The following is a 22,405-nucleotide window of genomic DNA, read 5'->3' as shown; positions in this document are numbered from 1 at the left end:
ACATTCCAAAATTTCTTCTTAAGTGAACTTTTATATATAGATATTATGTAAGAAAATATGTATCAGTTCTATCGATACAGTTATTAGATAGTTAGTCATGTAACATAATTTTGTTGATTTATCATACCAGATCAAGAAACATTTCTGTGAAGTTTGTTTCTCTAATACAGCTTTCATTATGTAACATGTTTAATATTGTTACCTCGCATATACTAAGTTTTATTACTAGCCATCAGAATCGGGGAAACTTGACTACACTATAAATATAAAAAAATATAAAAAAGTCAAAGGTCACTTATGTAAACTGAAAGGTAAAATACAAGTCAAAAACATGTCATCTCAAGTCAAAGTCATCGGAATCCGGCAACTTTACTAAATTGTTTACGGTTTCTAATTTATACTAGCAATAACTGACAAAAAAAAAAACTTTACGGCTATAATTTCTAAAAGTCTTAAATTTCAAGGCCAATTTACAAATAATTCCACAAAATTATCATAAAACTATCAAAAATTACATTTTTTAGAACTCAGTGCCTTTTAGTAGAGGCATCGAAAGCCAAATGGTTCGTCCGCCCATGATTACGTCTGTGTAAATTTGGGCAGTCTTTAATGTCTACTTGTGTTTGGTCAAAAAAATCAGCAATTTCTTTCAGTTTCGGACAATAATGAATGGCAAGCAGATTCAGTTGAGTGAGATGTCCAATCCATTGTGGCAGCACAGTCAAGTTGTAAAGCCAACTGATACTAAGCTCCTTAAGAGCTGTTAGATGACTAAGACCTCTTGGCAAGGGTTCAGACTTTGACAAGTTCTACAATGTCAATGATCGGAGATTTTTGAGGCCGTCCCAAGCAGCTCTACTATCCTCGATGTCATCCTTCAGGTCTACCCAATCCAATGCCTCACAACTCTCGATTTCTAGCTCCTCGAGGGAGGATAGATTGTTCAATGTCTGCAATATATCTTTCAATCTGGGGCATGCTTGAATTTTAAGTTGTTTGAGAGTGTTGCAAGATTTAGCAACCACATTTTTCAATTGTGTGCATCTTCTGATACACAGAACTTGCAAGGAAGATATAGCGATTTCGAAGGACTCTAGCTCGTCAACTGAATTAATTTGGAGTCCCTTCAGTTGCTGGGAATTCATGAGTTTGTTTAGCAGCTTCACATGGATGTTAACTACTTCCAATTTCTCAAGGCTTGGAACCTGAGGCATTGGCATCAATTTAAGGCAATCAGTAATCCTGAGTTCTGAAATGCGCTTGAGTTGGTAATGTTGAACATCATGTTTTCCTTGTTGCTCGTAATCAGCTGCCTTCCACCACCCCTTTAGTCGCGACAAATTAGCCAACATTAGATACTTTTAAGAATGGGAAGTAATATGGTTCAGGATTTAATGCATTGCCAAAACTATCACAATGCTCCACCCACTCCAGAGTATTGAGTCCCCAAAGCTGGAGGGACTCGAGACTAAAGTGTACTGAAGTCAGGCAGATGTTGGCAGTTGTTGCAGTCGACTATATTTATTGATACAAGTTTATTGAGTATGATGGAAAATTTATCCGTTGGCCATGGTGGAAACTTCACCCCCTTCCAACCCTGAATTTTTAAGCTTTCTAGAGTTGAAGGCGGTTGCAAGAATTCAAACTGCACAGCTTCTGATTTCTTACCATGAACATTACTATGCTCGACTTCAGTTGAAGACAACCATACTAATGACAGACCATGTAATTTCCTATTTGCAATGATATCTGATATACAGAACTTTAGTTTACGACCATTTTGATAACGAATCTTTAACTTTCCTGCAAGGATAGTCAGATTCTTGAGTTCATATAACCCATTATTTTTTCCTACTATGAATTCATCCAAGGTTTGTAGCTCTTTAAGCACTTCAAACTTCGGTGGCAAATCAATCAATCTACATCCTGTATAGAGATGCCTTAGACAACCCAATTGATGAAAGCCTCTGGTTATACTCGAATAGAAGTGTGCGTAAGATCCAAAGTCCTCAAGAATTTTAGATTTGTGATGCACGCTGGTAACGAATCAAAGGACTTTCCCAGTCTGAGGTATCTCAATTGCTTCATCTCCCTTAATGAATCGTGACAGTTTCTACAATCCACAACGGCTAAATCCAAAACTTGTAATGCCTTCATATTTGCCAATATTACATTAAAGTTTGGAATAGAGATAGACCCGTGTGATCTACGAGGCAGAAAAAGGAGAGTCTTCAATTGGTTTGCACCTTGAAGCCAGGATGGAGCTTCCCAAGAAGCATCAACCATAAAGCTCACATGTTGAACTCGATTACCAACAACCTCGTTTGCGGGCTTATCCAGCAAACAATAGTCATCTCTTAACAGATTCACCACCATATGATGTATTAAACCATGTACTTTGTAGCATACTACACCAGTTTTATCTCTTTTTTTCTGATTATTTTCTACAACGAAATGTCCATCGGAAAGAGCATTAGTAAAATATGCATCAAACAGATGTTTTGATGGTAAAATGTTAAGAAATCCTTGAACCTCCCAGAGTTGTAGCAATTCTACCCTTCTAAAGCTGTAATCCTTGGGGAACAAAGAAGAGTAATACAAAACCGGGCCTTGATATGCAAGGGTATCTAAAGTTCGGCGTACTGCAGACATGATAAATGTAACAGGATTTGTTACACTATTGAGTAAACTATCATAGAAATACTGCCATTTTTGTACAGAAGTCTGAGAAGAAAGAATGCAAGCTATTATACTGAAGATTTGATGATTTCTGGACTTTTGTTTTGAAAGATTCTCGTTCTTATTCATCATTCATTTCCTCTAATCATATTACATATATACATGAGCATCTATTTGATAATAGTAACTTACTTAAGAATAACTGCCTAATATGATAACTGCCTAATATTAACTGCTATGATAACTACCTAATATTAACTGCTATGATAACTGCCTAATATTAACTGCTTATTATGATGTAACTGTATAATTGGTGAACTGCTTTCCAATACTCCCCCTCAAGTTAGGTCGTGGGATCACCGATGCCTAACTTGCATAATGTGCTATTGAAGACCTGTGATGAAACTGCTTTTGTGAGAATGTCGGCTAGTTGGTCTTTAGATCTAATAAAGGGAAGACGAATGACCTTGCTTTCTAGTTTCTCCTTGATAAAGTGTCTATCGATCTCTACATTTTTCGTTCGATCATGTTGTACTGGGTTTTCGGAGATGCTTATTGCTGCTTTGTTATCACAATATAGAAGGCTTGCTTGTATCTGGTGAAAACCTAGCTCTCCTAGGAGTTTCCTAATCCATAGAATCTCTGTAACTCCTTTTGCTATCCCTCTGAATTCTGCTTCGGCACTGGACAGAGCAACCACCTTCTGTTTCTTACTTTTCCAGGTGACTAGATTTCCCCTACAAGAGTGAAGTATCCTGAAGTAGACTTTCTGTCGTCCCGATCACCAGCCCAATCTGCATCTGTGTAACCAATAAGATCAAGATTATCATTCTTCAAGTAGAAAACTCCGTTATTACTGGTTCCCTTTAAGTATCTCAGGATCCTCAGAACCGCTGCCATATGTTCCACTTGAGGTCGATGCATGAACTTGCTTACAATCCCTACTGCATGGGCAATATCTGGTCTCGTGTGGGATAAGTAGATCAGCTTTCCTACTATCCGTCTATAACGATCTTGATCTGCCGCTTCTGCCCCTTCAACAATTTGTAGGCCATGATTAGCTACCATAGGGGTATCTGCTGGCTTGCAGTCTAATATGCTTGTTTCTGCTAAGAGATCTAAGATGTACTTTCTCTGATTGATGAATATCCCTTTCCTTGATCTTAGAAATTCTATTCCTAGGAAGTATTTCAGTTGTCCCAAATCCTTGATCTCAAACTCTTGGAATAATTTGCTCCTCAGACGATCAATTTCCTTAGAGTCGTTTCCGGTAATCACCATATCATCTACATAAATCACGAGGCATGTAATTTGTTTTCCTCTCCGCCTGAGAAATAGAGTATGGTCTGAGTTACTCTGTTTGTAGCCAAATCTTTTCGTTGCTGTAGTGAATCTCCCAAACCACGCTCTAGGCGATTGTTTCAAGCCGTATAGTGCTCTTTTAAGTCGACACCCTTCTCCTTGGCTATACCCAACTGAATACCCGGGTGGTGGCTTCATGTATACCTCTTCTTCAATCTCTCCATGTAAGAAAGCATTTTTTACATCAAATTGAAACAGAGGCCACTCTTTATTTGCTGCTACGGAGAAGAGGACTCGAATGGTGTCAATTTTAGCCACAGGTGAGAATGTTTCCGAGTAATCTACCCCGTAAGTTTGAGTGTACCCTTTAGCGACAAGCCTTGCTTTATACCGCTCAATGGTTCCATCAGCATGATACTTGACTGAGAAGACCCATTTACAGCCAACCGTCTTCTTATCACCTGGTAATCTGCACTTCTCCTACGTTCCGTTTTTCTGGAGAGCCATGATCTCTTCGTCCATAGCTTGCTTCCACTTTGATTCTTGGAGGGCTTCTTCAATGGTTTTCGGAATAGTACTGGAAAAAAGGGATGCGTTGAAGGCAATAGCTGTTTGTGATAGTTGTTCATCATCTTGTCTGCCAATAGGATATCGGGATCTCTGTGATTCATACTCAGGGTCATACCTCTTCGGGGGCATTCCTCTTGTACTTCGAGGTGGCAAATTGTATTTCCTGGGGACAACAACACTCCTTGGCACAATATAGTCAGTGGATATATCAAGGGAAGGAGCAGTAGGACTTGTTACCTCTCATTCGGCCGGATGCTCAGGGACTGGAGTAGTAATATGAGGAGATGATTTAGGACCAATGTCAGTGGCAATATCGGTGGTAGTGCCTACTTGCTCTTTGGGAGCTCGACTGTCAGCCAAGGGATGAGTCAACCAGCTGAGATCCTCACTCATACTCTCCCCCTAAGATCGAGGTTGGTTGTAGTAGGGGGATTGTTCAAAGAAGTCACAATCCATGGTGGTATAAAGTTTGTGATGGATAGGATCATAACATCGATAGCCCTTTTGTGTAGTGCCATACCCAAGAAACATACATTTGACTGCTCGTGGTTCAAACTTTGTCCGAGCTCGGGATGGAAGATGGACATACACAACACACCCAAATATGCGAGGAGGAAGAGAGTGAGAAGAGGAACAGGAGTAAACGTATTGAGCGTGGCAAGAGGGGTCTGGAATTGGAGGATTTTTGTGGGAAGGCGGTTAGTAAGATAGGTGGCAATAGCAATGGCTTCAGGCCAAAAATGTACAGGTACATGAGTGTCAAACATGAGGGCCCGGGCTATCTCAAGAAGGGTACGGTTTTTTCGTTCAGCAACCCCATTTTGTTGTGGAGTGTCGGGGCAGGATGTTTGATGAATAAGTCCATGTTCAAGAAAAAACTGTTTCATTGCGACCGATATATATTCACCACCATTATCTGAGCGAAGTATTTTAGGTTTTGCATGGAACTGAGTGAGAATCATGTTATAGAATTTTACAAAAACATCAAAAACCTCAGATTTGTGTTTCAAAAAGTAAACCCAGCACATTCGAGAATAATCATCAATAAATACCACAAAATATGAAAAACCATGAGAATCAGTATGTGGGGCGGGGCCCCCATACATCAGAATGCACTACATCAAAGGGTGTGGGAGCACGAGTATTATTAGGAAAATAGGACTGTTTGTGACTCTTAGCTAAGATACACGTTTCACACTCTAGGGATGCAGTACAACTACTAAGTGAAGGAAAAAGTTGTTTTAGATAACCTAAGGATGGATGACCTAAACGGCGATGCCAAGTCCGCAATTGGTGAGCAGGAGATCCATGAGCAAGCATTGCACTACTATTTTGAATCACCTCATCGACATAGTATAGTCCACCTCGTTCAGTACCACGTCCAATGATCGTCCCCATCTGAGTATCATGTACAATACAATTATCAGAGGTTAGCAGCACAGTACAGTTTAAGTCTTAACTGACTGACCGACAATAATTTATGAGACAAACTGGGAATTAACAAGCAATTTTCAAGATGAATAGAGGAAGAGATATTGACGGCTCCAGCTTTGGCGACCGGTACACGCGCCCCATTAGCTGTCTGGATGTGGGTTCTGTTAGTAGGATTGGTGGATAAAAGATCACTGGGGTCAAATGTCATCGTATCGGTCGCCCCACAATCAAATTTCCATTGAGATTTAGTGTGATGACTAAGAAGGCTTTGCGGGCTAGAGGAGGAATTGGGCTTGGAGGGTGGTAATGGGCCGAAATATTGTGGATTAGGGTCCATCCCGTTCCCTTTCCCCTGTTTGACGGCTGAGGTGGGTTTTAGGGTTTTTTGAGTATAAAAAGGGGTTTTGTGAGGTGGGTTGGATTCCATCCCTTTCCCTTCTCCCTGTTTGACGGCTGGGGTGCCTCTCTCTCTTTGTTTCTGTTTCTCACCATTTCTGTCTTCCTGTTCAATGGTGACTGTTGTGTCTTCTTCCTCTTTGCTCCGGCTTCCTATTCCTCCAGTCCTTTGCCATGATGTTGACTGATCGGCAGTGCTGAGGTTAGCCTTGCCGCCGGTCCGGCTTGTCGGTGCCTTGGCGGCGGCTTTCCTTTTCTGTAGATCGTCCCACCACTCGGGATATCCCACAATCTTGAAACATCCCTCCTTTGTATGCCTGGATCCACCACAGTACGTACACCGGAGTTTTCTCCGGTCATCCTCTTCTCGGCTTCTCTAGAAGGGTTTGTTTCTCGTGGCTAACCCCGATCCAATCTCTGAGGGACTGGTTCCCGATGATGAGGCGTCGTTCATAATTCTCCGGCGTGTGATTTCTCGCCTGATTGAGGCATAGGCCATTTCTACCATCGGCAATGGTTCGCTGTTAAGGATGTCCCTTCTTTCTTTGTCTAGATTGTTGTTAATCCCAGTGAGGAATTGGTACAATCTCTGTTTCTGAATGTATTTGTTAAACTCTGTGATATCCTTTGAACATGTCATTGGATTCGGCATTCTTCGATCAATTTCTTTCCATAGAGTATTTAGTTTACTGTAATACGTTTCGATGGTGTCGTTTTCTTGCTTTAATGTGGCTGCCTTTGAACTGAGATCATATATTTGCAGTTCGTCTCTGCCACATCCCAATAGACTTTCGATTCCTTGCCATAAGCTATGTGCAGTCGTGTAGTCTAAGAATTGATTGACAATGTCCCCATCTATGTTCTCAATTATCCATGCTATAACCATGACATCTCGTTGTTCCCATTGGGTGTAATTCGGGTCTGATGGTGGTGGGGGTCCGGCAGTGATGTGATTGAGCCTCCCCCGGCCCCCAATTGCTACGTGCATTAGCTTGCACCATTTCGTATAATTATGGTAAGTGAGTTTTTCTGAAATTTTGAGTGATGTTGGGTTTTCAGTTTGGTTGGTTATTTTGTGGAGTTTCTGGAACATTTGAAACATATGTTCCATCTGTTCCAATGACATTAGGGTTTACTGTGTTTGCTCTTCTGATACATCGGCCATTTGCAAGGTAAAAAACGGTAGATGACGAGTCTTTCCCGGATCTAAACCCTAGGGCTCTGATACCATGAAGATTTGATGATTTCTGGACTTTTGTTTTGAAAGATTCTCGTTCTTATTCATCATTCATTTCCTCTGATCATATTACATATATACATGAGCATCTATTTGATTATAGTAACTTACTTAAGAATAACTGCCTAATATGATAACTGCCTAATATTAACTGCTATGATAACTGCCTAATATTAACTGCTATGATAACTGCCTAATATTAACTGCTTATTATGATGTAACTATATAATTGGTGAACTGCTTTCCAATATATACTAATTACTTGTAGATTATAAGAACACTTTCTACAAATTCTAAACCCAATATGTAGCATCTGATAATTCATATCTCTTTCTGCTGTTCCGCTAAATGCTATGCTCTGGAATAGAGAAATACACTCATTTTTGTTGGGTGAACCTAACTGGTTTCTAGCCATTGGCAATCGAAGGACGACATGAGGAGTTATTGATGTTGATTTGGAGGTGGCGAATGTTTTGCTTCCTTGTTTACATTTCGAAAAACAATACAACAAAGGCTCTAACAAATCAACATTATCTTCCGACAGATTTTCTAAAACGAGCAGAAACTTTTTACCTCTCAGTTTCGATTGCAACAATGAAACAAGCCATTCGATGTTAAAACTATGTATTGTAAATGCAGGCTTACCAATAACTTGACGTACTATGTTCACACGAGTTTTTTCTCTTGAAATGTCTATCCAAAGTTTGATATCGAAATGATCTTGTACTCTCGATCGTGAATAATGTGGTGTGCAAGAGAATTTTCGGCAGTGTTAACAATTCCAAGAATTGAAACAACTGAAATAAGGGCTGTATCGATATCGAAATCCTCTGACAGCAATATTTCGATCATCTCTTCTTCAGCCTGTTGTTTCTCCATTGATATTACCTTTGTTTTTGTCGCTAAATTGCGCCCTTCCATGTCAGGATTTGGAATTAAAGGCAACTCTTGAACAACATCTTTAGCCAACTTTCTCAAGTAATTTTCTGTATTATTTATCCCTGTTAAAGAAAAATGATAAATGTTGGATTTCTACTAGCTACGGGCGAATTCAAAATATTACTATTAAACCATCTCGGCTGTAATTTTTTTTGTTATATGTTACTCAATATTGATAGGGTCTTTTATTACAATGACTCGGATTATGGCTTAGGCAAATCCAGGTGGCCTAGATTTCAATGTGAATGATGTTAAGGATCTAACTCAAGTTATTGGAAAAATAACTCACAAGTTGATTTTGAGATAGGTGTTACGTGTCGGTTCAAAATCGAATTTTGTGTCTTAATTGATTTTTATATAATTTTAAATTAATTTTGAATTCAGGTCAAGTCGGGTTCGTTTATATGGTCGGTAAATATCAGGTCGTCAGGGATGTTTTGAACACCTCTAAATTTAACTCGCATGTACATACCAGTACCACATCGAAAAATAAGAGATTGATTATAATAAAAACTTAATGGGCTAGTCCTCTATTACCAGTTGATCTAAAATAGAACCTCATCGGATTTGTATGCAGTCAATCCTCCTCTTTTGCATGTTTGTTTTATATAAGCTCAATAACAAATTTATCACTAGCAAAAGCTGAAAATTTGAAACAAAAAAGCATTTTTTACAAAAAAAAAAATCAAATAATGAGCTTCGAGGAACTTAATTTCAAAAATCATATAATGAGCTTCGGGAAAACTTAATTTCAAAAATCAAATAATAAGCTTCGGAAAAAGTTAATTCCAAAAATCAAATAATAAGCTTCAGGGAATTTAATTCCTAGTTTTTGAGCAACATGTGCTTATTTTATTTTTGGGATTAAGTTTCCTTATTACTTGAAATTTTTTTAAAAAAATGCTTATTACATACTGTTGGCCTCTTAGGTTTTGATGATGACCTCACTTCTAAATAAACAAACATGTTTTAGAGATTGTTTTGTAGGTGAATATCCGATTTTGTTAATCGTTGATGAAGCCTATGACTTGGTTCGTGGAAGTTGTACATGTCTCAAATATCCAAGAAGTTGGACAATTGCTTTAGAAGTCAGTTTACTGTTCCTAGAGTTAAAGTCCTGACGAAAGTTGTATATGGAGACAGTGCGCTGTTCCCCACGATACAGGTCTGAAGAAGACATTGACTGGAAGTTACGAAAATTACGTTTTCTGTTTTTGGTTAATGTAAAAGGTTAAAAGTTTAATTAGTTGCTTAATTAAATTAATTTATTAATTGGCAAAAAGTTTTTTTTTTTTTTTTTAAAAAAAACGCCTAAAAATATGAAGACTTATTCCTCACTTTGAATTAGTCTCCTATAAATTCGGACACCCAAGAGATTTATTCTCTACTTTGAACAAGTCTCCTATAATTTAGGATCTTCCTAGTGACTCATGTACTATTAACCGTACAAGAGAACCGCAGTCATTTTCCACCTCGACTTTCAATAACTTCCCAATTTTCTTTGGGAGCAAGTAAGTAAATGGAAGTCATGGTGTGAGTGCACTACATGGAAATCGTGGGTTGAGTGCACTGATGGTTGTTCCCTTTATAAACGAGGGAAGCTACGCTCAAGCGAAGTATGCATTAAGAGTGTCCATTAAGGGAGATCAATTAAGAAAAATATTCAAAGTTATTTTAATGCCAATTAATTCATTATATTTTTCTTGAGCAACTACTTAATTTTAATCTTCTTAAGAATTGGCCTTGTAAGGGTAATTGAGTGTTTTTGTTGTAACTAGACTTAATGGAAGTCTAGGGGAATAGAGAAGCTTCAAGAGAAGCGTGAGAAGAGAAAGAGAAGGAGAAAAGAAGAGAAGAGAAATAGGCCTAGAGTAGAGAAGCTTCAAGTGAAGCATATTTGTTTTATGTAATTGTAATTGATTGCCTAAAACATAGTGAGAATTTTGAAATCCCGGGGGGTCGTGGTTTTTCCTTCTTATTAGGCCAAGAAGGTTTCCACGTAAAATCTTTGTCTCCTTTTATTATTTTTCTTTTCGTTTTTGAGTTTAAGTTTTGTTCTTTACTTGATACAATTCCGCAAAAATTAGAGGCAAAAATCTTAAACCTAATACACAACAATTCAACCCCCCTCTTGTTGCATTCAATCATCTATTAGCATTCCTACACATACCTTGATCTTCATAAACCATGATCTCATAGAAAAGGAACTCTAATCAGTAGGATACATATTTAAGCTTTGAATCCATCTATTTATCGAAAACGCCCAGCCCACCCATCTGTTTCAGTACTGCATTACAATATGATCTAATCTCATCTGAAACTTGTGCACATCCATTTTATCAAGGTAAGGGACAAGGATCACTTTTTTATACCTTAACTCACAAAATGTTTTATGAACTATGGCTACATGGAACATATCCATTTCTTTTTTATGTTCTGCTAACAGTTCAATCCGGTTTATGTCTTATTAAACTAATAATTTTTTTTTTAATTACTCCTATGATATTAGTAGGATGGTCAGACTTGTTTGATTAATCTAAACTCTGTCACAAATCCAACATGACTTGACCTAAAATTCACCCAATCCCAAATCTATTCAACCCAAATCTGTCCCCAAATCTATCCAACCCAAATATGTCCCCATTGAATATGATTTGTCCTAAAACCCACCCAATTGACCATTTTGACAGGTGTATCGTGACATGCTTAATTGTCACAATCAAATTTGAGCAATTGGCTAAACGTGAAGATGGCAATCACGAATCAGATAATACATATTCTCATTTTACTCAGAATAAAAATCAAACATTGTTTTACCTCAAACTTAGACTCAGATTTTTTCCGCTGGCCAACTCAGTCTCTTGGACCTCCAACAAAGTTAGATCATGACATCTTGTTTTCGAGAATCAAATTCTTTAACAAATACACAAAGTCGCAATAATAATATTTTTTATCTAACTATAATTTGCCCAAATTTAACATAACAAATAAATTTAGTTTGACCTATTAAATTTTTGTAGCCATTTTTAAAAATGGAATTGCAAAATGATGACAAAACGGTTTGTCGCCATCTACAACAAAAGAGTCTTGCCATCATTTTTGTCGCTAAGCTAGGTGTTGGAAACATTTTGCAGCTATTTTTTTGTGGGAAAAAAAAATAAATTTAAATTTCAGAAATAGAAAATTTATAAATATTGTATATGGTTTTGCACCCGATTCTCCTCTCTTTTTTCCCATTTTTGGTGAGCATCTCCTTCCCTTTATAAATTAAGGCTTTAATAACACAAAATACATGAATTATGATGTTATTTGTGTTATAATTATTGAATCTTGATAAAATTTGGTACGGATAAGTGTTAGAATGGTGAATTGAACATGAATTAATTAGGGTTTGTATTAGGGATGGAAATAATAGTAATATGTACTAGTTTGTGTATTTTGGTGATATTTTAGTATTGGGACAACCTTATAGAACCTTTTTATAGGTGTTATTGTTGTTTAATGGTGGTGACATTGATGGTTAGAATTGGTTAGGGTTGTTAATTACTTTTAATAGTTGTTAAATATTAATTTTATTATGTCTATGGGATGGATATGACCATTGTTATTGCTTTGGTAGTTAATTGTTGTCGTTGAAGAATTTGTTAATTATGGGTACATTGTTGATGAATGGTGGTAGTACAATTGCTAGTTATGATTAAGAGTGCTAATTGCTATTAGTGATTGTTATTTTGTTAATGGTGGTTGATAACTTGATACCTATACTAATATACTAAAACAGAAACTAAAAAAGTATCTTATTGACACGTGTCGAGCTAAGATTGAAAATTTTCCCGCCTAAAGAATCTGCCTATAATAGTCAATTGCATCATTAAACTCAATTAATAGAATAAACTAAACTGGGGTTAAGTAAGTTTATTGCATAAAATTTGAAATATTATCAATCATGATAACAAAATATTAACAGTAATACCGTAATAATTTTTACAATAGTCTAATATCAAAATTATAAAAATGCTATATGGGATTTTCTAAAAAAACAAAGAAGGAAAATTTTCTATATTATATTTTTTAATGAATATACAGTTTTACTATAGAAATTATACCTACAATATTTATCATAAAATTTTATATGTAAAAATCGATTATATTTTCTAATAAGATTTTCTATTTTCCATATAAATTACACTAATTGATTTTAATATGATATTAAAGTTGTATAACTCATATATTTTTGAACCAAAGTTGTATTTAATTATCTTTGTAATAGTATATTAAGTAAAAAAAGAACAATATTAATTTCATTATTCTTCAAAAGATCTCTTATTTTCATGTTAGTGCTCCATAAGAAATCAAATATATATATATATATATATATATATATATATATATATATATATATATATATATATATATATATATATATATATATATATATATATATATATATATATATATATATATATATATATATATATATATATATGTATGTGTATATATATATATATATATATATATATATATATATATATATATATATATATATATATATATATATATATATATATATATATGTATATATATATATATATATGTATATATATATATATATGTATATATATATATATATGTATATATATATATATATATATATATATATGTATATATATATATATATATGTATATATATATATATATATATATATATATATATATATATATATATATATATATATATATATATATATATATATATATATATATATATATATATATGTTTTGGAAGAGAATATATAAAATAAACTTATAATCTATAAATTATTTCAATAATTGACTCAAATTAAAAAAATATGGGTTTTTCCATGAAATGTTGAATTCTATCACGCTATATATAATGTCATATTGAATAATTAATATCTTTAAAAGGTGTCAGAATTTCCAATCGTCATATATAAGTTTTATTAAATTACTCAATTAACTAAATTTTCCTACACTACTATATCTATTGATAATAATATAACATTATTTATGAAACATCTTGTCTTATGTCATCAAGAATACACAAAAGCATGCATAAGTCTAAAAAGTTAAGATATTATATTATATACAAAAATACACATAGAAGTATATATTCAAAAGATTAAATTGTAATTATTATAATACTATATTACATACACAAGATAATAGAAGTATAAAATGATACGTTTAAATTTTCTCATACGTCAAATATTATTTGTGCTTGGCACGGGATTCAAGCTAGGTATTAATATTCTTGATCATTGTTATTAGTCAATCGTGGGATTTAATTAACCTTATGTGTTGTTAAGAGTTGTGGTATTGTGGTTGTATGATGGTAGTTTTAAGTTTGAGCGTTGGTTGCGTGTTGAAGTTAATGTTGATTGTCATTGTTGATTTGGCTAATTATTGTTTAAGTTGCATAATCTTGGCCTAAATTATATGTACTTATTGTTATGAGTTATCCACGTAAGTTATTGTGCCCTTATTTATTTTTACTTTAAACTTAAAGAATGTAGCGAAATGGATTGAAATTCATTAATACAATGAGTATTATCATCTTTATTTAGTATAGTACATTTCATTGTACAAGCTTAAGTTTACCAATTTCATAGTATCTTGATAATGTAAGGATATATAGGTAAATATATAACTTTCAAGTCTTGCGGAATATATTAATGTTGTTAGGTGAATTATTACAATTCTAATATGGTTCATGCGAACACAACTATCTTTGATATACTTGGTTATTGAATTGATTGGAAAAGCTTGTTTCATTGTTAAGTTGGGTTGATGTTATAACTTTAGAGGAAGTAATAGATTGGTTGGTGTGGAGTGGTTAAAACTTAAAAGTGTATTAGCATTAGTTGAAGCTTATTTAAATGGTCAAAGAGTGACTTCTCTTAATTCAAGAATCTCTTAAAAGTATTAAGTAGGCTTATTATTCTACTTTAAACGTGTATAGGTGCCCACTTTTTAAGAGGGCGCTAAGAAATCTTTCCTTGATGATTGTTTTGACTTACTTCCTTTCAGTTGCAGTTACAGGTACGTACACGCAGTAACTAACTACTATATGTTATTGCTTTGAGTTATTATCAATAGTAGTGATTAGATGCACTGTATTAGGACTATGAAAACCGAGCATGTAAACGTTATACATGGATAGCTATTTATTTGTGATTCTCTTGAACTTAGAATGGTATAGATGCATAGAACGAAGATTTTAGTAGAAGTTGAGAACAAAACCCCTATTGATAGAATTACATTATGTTTACTTGGATTCAGAATGATTCCTTTATAGTTGAATTCAGAGTATATTTGAGTTACCGGTGGGTCTTGCAAACCCCATGGTTCTCATTGATAGCAAGAGTATATTTGAGTTACCGGTGGGTCATGAAAACCTCATGGTTCTCATTGATAGCAAGATTATATTTGAGTTATCGATGGGTCTTGCAAACCCCATTGTTCTCATTGATAGCAAGTGTATATTTTGAGTTACCGGTGGTCCTTGCAAACCCCATGGTCCTAATTGATAGCAAGAGTATATTTGAGTTACCGGTGGGTTTTGAAAACCCCATGGTTCTCATTTATAGCAAGAGTTTATTTGAGTTACCGCTGGGTCTTGCAAACCCCAAGGTTCTCATTGATTAAAAGTTTACCCATTGATAGAAAATTTATTCATTAATAAAAAGTTTACTCATCGATTGAAAGCTATTCATTGATAGAAAATTTATCCATTGATTGAAAATTATTCATTTATAGAAAGTTTATCTATTGATAGAAAGTTTAGACATTAGTAGAAAGTTTACTCATTGATAGAAAATTTATTTATTGATAGAATAGTTTATGCTAATGAGAAGTGAACCTAAGTTAAGTTATCTCATGGGAGTTACCAATCCTAAGGATAGACTATGATCGTACTTATATTAAGATAGACAAGCTCCATAAGGTCATGTGTTAGGTAGTTTGATAATGCCCTTGGTCGAGTTGATACTACGCGTGTTTTATAAGAGTTTATGTTTTGAGAAAAGGAGTTGCATTCAGCCAGGAACGCATTGTTCGGGTTAGAAAGGAAGAAATGAGATTAAGAAGTATAGATTAATAAATTGTCACTAGTTGTGCTTTGTGCTTTTATGAAATCATCCTTACATCGGTATATATTGGGCTTATTATATTTGGTGTTGGTTACTGACGTGTACGTGTTTGTGTTTATGTTTGATTGATTTATGACCTTCTATGATTATTCTGCTATGATACATTAGCGTTTGGTCTGATATTGAGAAGTAGAAGGATCCTAGATAGGTGAAACAGGTATTGAAGGTTCTTTTGCATTGCATTGGGGATGATAATGAGTGCGAAACATCGAGTATGCATTTGTATTTTGATTTCATAGCTTCTGTATGTCTTTGTAAACTCTAAATTGTATAGGTTTTGGTATAAGGCCTTGTGTCCTCCTTTTGTATTATTCATATTTCCGCTGCGTAGTTTATGGTTTTGTATAAAGTGTTTCTTTCTTTTTTAAAACTCGAGCGTCGACACTGGAACCACGAACCATGCTTAGCATGTTGATTAGAAGAGCCGGCGATGAATCATTCTGTTGTGGTGTGAAATTTTTAAATGGCAATGATGCCTTAGATTAGTTATAGATTTTCTTGTGTTACTTGTTTTATGACATTTTCGATTTTTAGCAAGGATGTTGTCGAAATTTCTACTCTCAGTTTTAAAAGATTATTATTATTATTTCTTTATTTAATATTTAATTTCTTTATTTAATATTTAACGTAACACCCGAATTTTCTTCTGTCCTTTACGGTTTTGGTTCTGTATATGGGGTCGGAAATTCAGGGGTGTTACAGTCTGGTGGATCGACTTTTTGGGAAGAGTCTATAAAATAGAGTAATGTGTAATTTTTGTGACACTATGTACACTGTGATTAAATTTACAAAGTAAGACAATTCAAGTGGTATATTTTGATTTATACTAAATATATAAATACTTACATAATGATTTTATGGATTTCAAATGACAAAGTATTATTTTAAAGAGAAATGTTTTCAAAGTATAAATCTTTTGACATGTTAGAGTAACAATACACTGAGTTGTGACTCTTATTTCGTATTTTTCTTTTCCATAGGTAATGACAAGTTTTTTGACATATCTAATGTATGAGGGTAGGGCGACGTAGATATAACAACAAAATTGCATTTTAATTTAGAATAAATTATTGTTAGAACCTTATTTCACATATCATAAGTTTTGAGTGTTTTAACGTATATTATGTTTTTGGCACCTTACACTCTCTGAGTGTGGCGAACACCTCATTTATATCTTTTGTTGTCATTGAATAATACGTATATGTTATAATATTTCATTTTCATAAATATAAAAATTAGGTTGTTACATTAATAAATCTTCTATCAATGATGACCACATAAACAACAATCGAAATAGGCTCATTTATATGTTTATATTAATCCTAAAAAATACAAATTTATCTAAAATAAACTAGAGATACAAATATTAAAACAAATTAAATTCATAGTAGAATGTCAAATTGAAACGTTATCAATTTTTTTATAAAATATATAACTTCGATTCGACTTTGACTCACAGTCGAAATATATATTCAAATTTGAACTTCGATTCTGACTCGAAGTCGAAATATATATTCAAATTCAATCTTCGACACCAAGTCGGACTTTTTCTTAGATTCAAATCGAATTATTTTCTCAGATCAATTCAAAATGACGTCGAACTCGGACTGAGTTGCATTCCCTTCTTAAGACCATTAAACGAAGTGTTTTGATAATTGTTGAAGAGGAAAAGCCTGTGAAAATGTGTATTTTAGAGGCAAAAAAGGAGAATTCATGACGCACTAAATGCTGGATGTCAGGCCACATGACCCAAATAAAAGTGAATTTCAACTACATTTCATCTATGGGTATAAGTAATTTATCACAAATTCTCAAATGATATGGTAATACTAGGGCTGTAAAAACGGGTTAAAAGGTCGGAAACAGGTCGGTCAAAAACAGGTTCGGTAAAAAACGGTCGGTCAAAAGCAGGTCGTATAAGTCTTTCGGTACCGGTCGGTATCGGTCGGTTTATTCGGTATCCGGTCGAATCCGGTTTTTTTCCTTGGCGGGTGTCGGTCGGTATGGGTCCGGTATTTATCGGTCCGGTCATTACCAGAAACAAGTCACATTCGGTCGGTCAAAAACGGTTTTTTGCAGGTCGTAATCGGTATACAGATCATAACCGGGCGGTCAAAATCGGTAATCGGTCGGTCACAATCGATATGCGGGTCAGAATCGGTCGGTCACAATCGGTCGGTTTTGGTCGGTATCGGTTCAGTTCAATTTAGTTGAACCGGGATTCAGTTCTGTTCAGTTCAGTTTTGGTTGGTATCGGTTCGGTTCAATTCAGTTAAACCGATATTCCGGTTAATTTGGTTGATATCGGTTCAGTTCAATTCATTTAAACCATGATTTAATTCAGTTCAATTATGTTCCAATTATTCTGTTCCAATTTGGTAAAAAATCGCATCGTGTTGCCTCATAATGTCATTGATCATGCGTTTATCCATGATGGGAATGATATATAGAAGGTGGAACCTCACATCAAGTTTTATAGATGTCGTTAGGTTATGAGTTTTATGACATCAAATTCAACTAATCAACTCCGTCTAAGTTAATTAATAGATCATAACATGTTAATTGATCGACTTGACCCTTGTTAGCCCATGGGTGTGTTATTTTAAGCTAATGTGATCAATCTATCTAATCAATCTAGCTGCCAGCGATCTAAGTTAATTGATTGGTTTTTCATTCTATTTCGTCCTATCTAAGTCAATCATGACAAGTTAACATGTAAATCCATCTACGTTGATATGTTTGATTTTAAATGAGGTTTTCGAAAACTAATCAACTCGATTTAAGTTAATTAATTTATTTGATCATAAGTCTAATTTTTCAACTTGATAAATCGATTATAATTAATTAATATATTTGATCATATCATGTTAATTATTTCTATTTGATAAATCAACTCGTGAATTATTCTAACGATTATCTTTTTGGGTGTAATTTATAGACTTTTCAATTTCAATATAGAATTATATAAATACCAATAACATTATAACATTGTTTTTTTTTGGCAAATAAAATAATAGTTGCATAATTAGAAGTATATATATATATATTTTAGAAATAAGAAAGAAAGAGGTTTATTTATTAAAATTAAGAAGTTTATTTAGAAACCATTAAATCAATGAATTACTCATATTTTAAAAAAAAATTTAGTTGTAAAAAAAAAAAAAACACATAAGATTATCCCATTGGTGCACAACCTCAATACATGGATTGTCAACTTGGCAAAAGGCATGATAAATCATAACCCTTCATTTTGAAATCAATTAATCTAAACCATTGATTAAACATACTCTAATATATTTAAAAAAAAAAAAAAAAAAAAAAAAAAAAAAACTAATATGAACCGTTAGATCAAGGGATCTAATCTAAACCGTTGATAAGCCCAAGTGTATTTCGCTAATTGCTCCGCGCCTTCTCTCCCTAAAAAGTAAAAACCCTAAAAACCTAATTCGGTAATTCCTCTTCTTCCTCCTTAACTGCGCCTTCTCTGATTCTCTCCCTAAAAACCTAAAAACTCCTCCTTCTCTCCCGAACTGCGCCGCGCCTTCTTCTTCCTCTTTCTTCTTCTTCCTTCTCTGCCGAAGTATTTTCGCTCCATTTCTCCAATCCTCTAAGCTATCATTCTTTCGGTGTATCCGAATTCCGAGGTTAGTTCTTTCGGTGTAAACTGGGTTAGTTCATTCATTTTGGTCTTTACTTTTTTTTTAAAGTTTATTTTAATCATCATCTTCTTGTAAAGGTTACAATATTCTTCTATTTTTGTCATGGTTTTGTTTTGAAATGTGAAATTCGTTCATTTCTTGATTTGGGTTTGTGGGTTGTTTTGTTTTGGTGAAAGCTGTGTTCATGAGCAAGTTTCAGTTTTTTAATATGATTAGTGTCGTTTTACAGAATGATAATCATCATTTTCTTGTAAAGTTTTAGTTCATTGATAAGTTATACAGAATGAATTCATATGGTGAATTTTGATAATTTTTTGGTTTGATTTTCAGTTATTTCATTCATTTTGGTCTTATAATGATATTGATAAGTTATACAGAATGAATTCGGTTCAATTTTGTGGATTTTAATATTAATTTTGCTTTACTGGTATAACTTATCAATAGGCTGAATTTTGCTTTACTCGTTCAATTTTGCTTTACTGGTTCAATTTATGGGTATGGCTGAATTTTGATTACTGTTCTGTTTTAATGAGGAATTGCTGTATTGGTTTTGATTACTGTTCTGTTTTCAATGAGGAATGAGGAAGTTTTGATTTCTGTTCCGTTTTCAATTCTTATTCTGTTTCTGTTTTCAATTCTTCTACTGTATTGGTTTATTGGTTTATTGCTGTTGCTGTATTGCTGTTGCTGTATTGCTGATTTGCTGTATTGGTTTATTGGTTTATTGCTGTTGCTGTATTCTTTTGCTGTATTGCTGTTTTTTGTATTGGTTTATTGGTTTATTGCTGTTGCTGTATTGATTTTCTGTATTGTTTTCAATTTTCTTCGAGTTGTTGATAAAATTGAAGATGCGTTGGAAACACTTGCAATATTTTGTAAAGTTTAACTGAATTACTACTATTAGTTACTTTCTTATTCCTGTTGTCATATGTGTTTTTGGAAAACAGAAGGATGTTGATATTATTTCTGAGAATGAGTGGGATACACTTCAAGATATTTGTGATTTTCTTGAGCCATTCTATGAGATTACCAAGCTTTTTTCTGGTTCAAAATATCCCACTGCAAATTTGTACCTTTCTTGCATAATATGTATTGAAAAGATTTTGACTGATTCCCACCAAGATCCTAGTGATGCTGTGAGAAAGATGGCTGCTCCTATGTGGGAAATGTTTGATAAATATTGGTCTGATCATTCTATGGTTCTGTCTTTTGCCTTTTTACTTGATCCACGTTTTAAGATGACTTTCCTTAGTGATTATTATTCTATGCTGTATGTACCTACTGCGGTTGAACAAAAGGTAAATGATGTGCTTGCTGCGTTTGTTGCTTTATATGAATGTTATATGAATACCACTCAATCTGCTCCTGTTGCACCCTCTCCGTCAAACCTTGGTCCTCCTCGTCCGTTCCAAATGCGCAAGTTACGTCATGATTTTCCTCGTATTTCTGCATCTAGGACGGCGAGAGGTGATGTGGACTCTTATTTGGCCATGTCTCTTGTTGTTGATTATGATGGTTTTGATGTTCTTGAATATTGGAAGGGACAGTCTACCTCTTATCCAACACTCGCCCAATTTATATTTTATAATTAATTTATATTTTTTTTATTTTATTTATTATAATTTTCTGTCGTTTTTCCATCTCATGCTCTTAATCATAATACTCAGTATCTGAAAGTTGTTACTTTTATATGATCTTAAGGTACACTAAGTTTGGTGGAGCAGTTCCTTACAGATTATTGAAAGGCGGTGTCGCATTGAGGACTAGAAGCAGGAGATCTAAGGTGGTGATGGAAGAGGAGGAAGAAGATGAAAGTGATGATTGATGTTTAGTTTTGTTTTGCAATTTCTTATGCATAACTAAAATTTGGAAAAGACTTTTTGTGTAGTTAGGATTATTGATGTTTATATTATTGGTAGGGAAAAAAATGTAATGGATCTATTTTAAATTTCGTCTAAACTATTAAATGAAATGAAAGTGGTTTATCAATTTCATAGGTTAATATTTTGTATTGGTTTATATTGTTATATGTTGATTTTAATACAGTATTAATTAGTCAGGAAATTAACCTGAACTTAGTAATTATATTGGTTGCAAAGTATGAACTATGTTTATGCAATTTTGCAATTTCTGAGTTTTGTAAAATTTATACTTAATTTTTTAGAAATGAAAAAGGCTTTACTAAATTACTGAGTTAATATATATTAACTTATAATTTATATATTTATTTTATAAAAATTTATATTTAATTTAATTTTTATCATATAGAAATAATATAATTAAGTTTAATTTAATTATTTTATATAAAATTTTATTATATTTTGACAACTTAGAAGAATTATGTAGATAAGTTCGGTCCAAAACAGGTTCGGTACAAAACAGGTTCCAGGTTCGGTATAATACAGGTTCGGTACAATATAGATTCGGTCAAAAACGGTCGGTTAAAAACGGGTATTAAGCGGGTCGAAAACAGGTTTCGGTCTGAAAACAGGTTCGGTATCGGTCGGTCACGGTATGATAAAAACAGGTCGAAAACGGTTTTCGGTTTAAAACAGGTTCGGTACCGGTCGGTTTCGGTATGTGTAAAACAGGTCGGAAACGGTTTCGGTCACCATTCGGGTTCGGTAGCGGTCGGTATCTGGTCACTTGTATTCGGTCAAAAACGGGTTCGGTATCGGTCGGTAACAAGTCGATAAAACAGGTTTCTGACCACATTTACAGCCCTAGGTAATACGATGATATTTCACTTATAAAAAGTAATTATTTTTATAGTTTTAGAGTAATTACTTATAACCTTAAAGTGATCACTTACAATCTTAAAGTGGTCAATTAAAAAAAAAACCATTAAAATTAAGTAGATCTACATGATCAAGACTAATCCAAATGATTTTGTTTCAAAATATAAAGCAAGACTTGTAGTCAAAATTCTTAGCAATTCGACAAAGATTCCAATGAGACATTTGCACCTGTCTCAAGGCATGATACAATTTGAGCAATGACCTACTATTATTGCCCATTGT

The 22,405-nt window shown here is 33.9% G+C and overlaps 1 protein-coding gene across 1 annotated transcript; it reads right to left on the bottom strand.

Annotated features, from left to right (window-relative positions):
- Positions 1-353: 353 nt before the first annotated feature.
- On the bottom strand, positions 354-8,387 carry LOC130804143 (uncharacterized). The gene is made up of 2 exons (XM_057668479.1): positions 8,264-8,387; positions 354-2,642 (listed from the first exon to the last, which is right to left on the bottom strand). The coding sequence occupies exon 2, from the start codon at positions 2,374-2,376 to the stop codon at positions 1,972-1,974; it is 405 nt and encodes a 134-aa protein (XP_057524462.1). The 5' UTR covers positions 2,377-2,642; positions 8,264-8,387; the 3' UTR covers positions 354-1,971.
- Positions 8,388-22,405: the final 14,018 nt, after the last annotated feature.

The sequence above is a fragment of the Amaranthus tricolor genome, chromosome 17 (genome assembly GCF_026212465.1).
Source record: "Amaranthus tricolor cultivar Red isolate AtriRed21 chromosome 17, ASM2621246v1, whole genome shotgun sequence".
NCBI lineage: Eukaryota > Viridiplantae > Streptophyta > Magnoliopsida > Caryophyllales > Amaranthaceae > Amaranthus > Amaranthus tricolor.
Note: the sequence above shows the minus strand (reverse complement) of the source record. Positions and strands in the feature narration are given on the sequence as shown.

What these genes read in the sequence shown, in the direction of transcription:
- LOC130804143 (XM_057668479.1), bottom strand. Translation starts at nt 2,376, where the DNA reads ATGGTGGTGAATCTGTTAAGAGATGACTATTGTTTGCTGGATAAGCCC.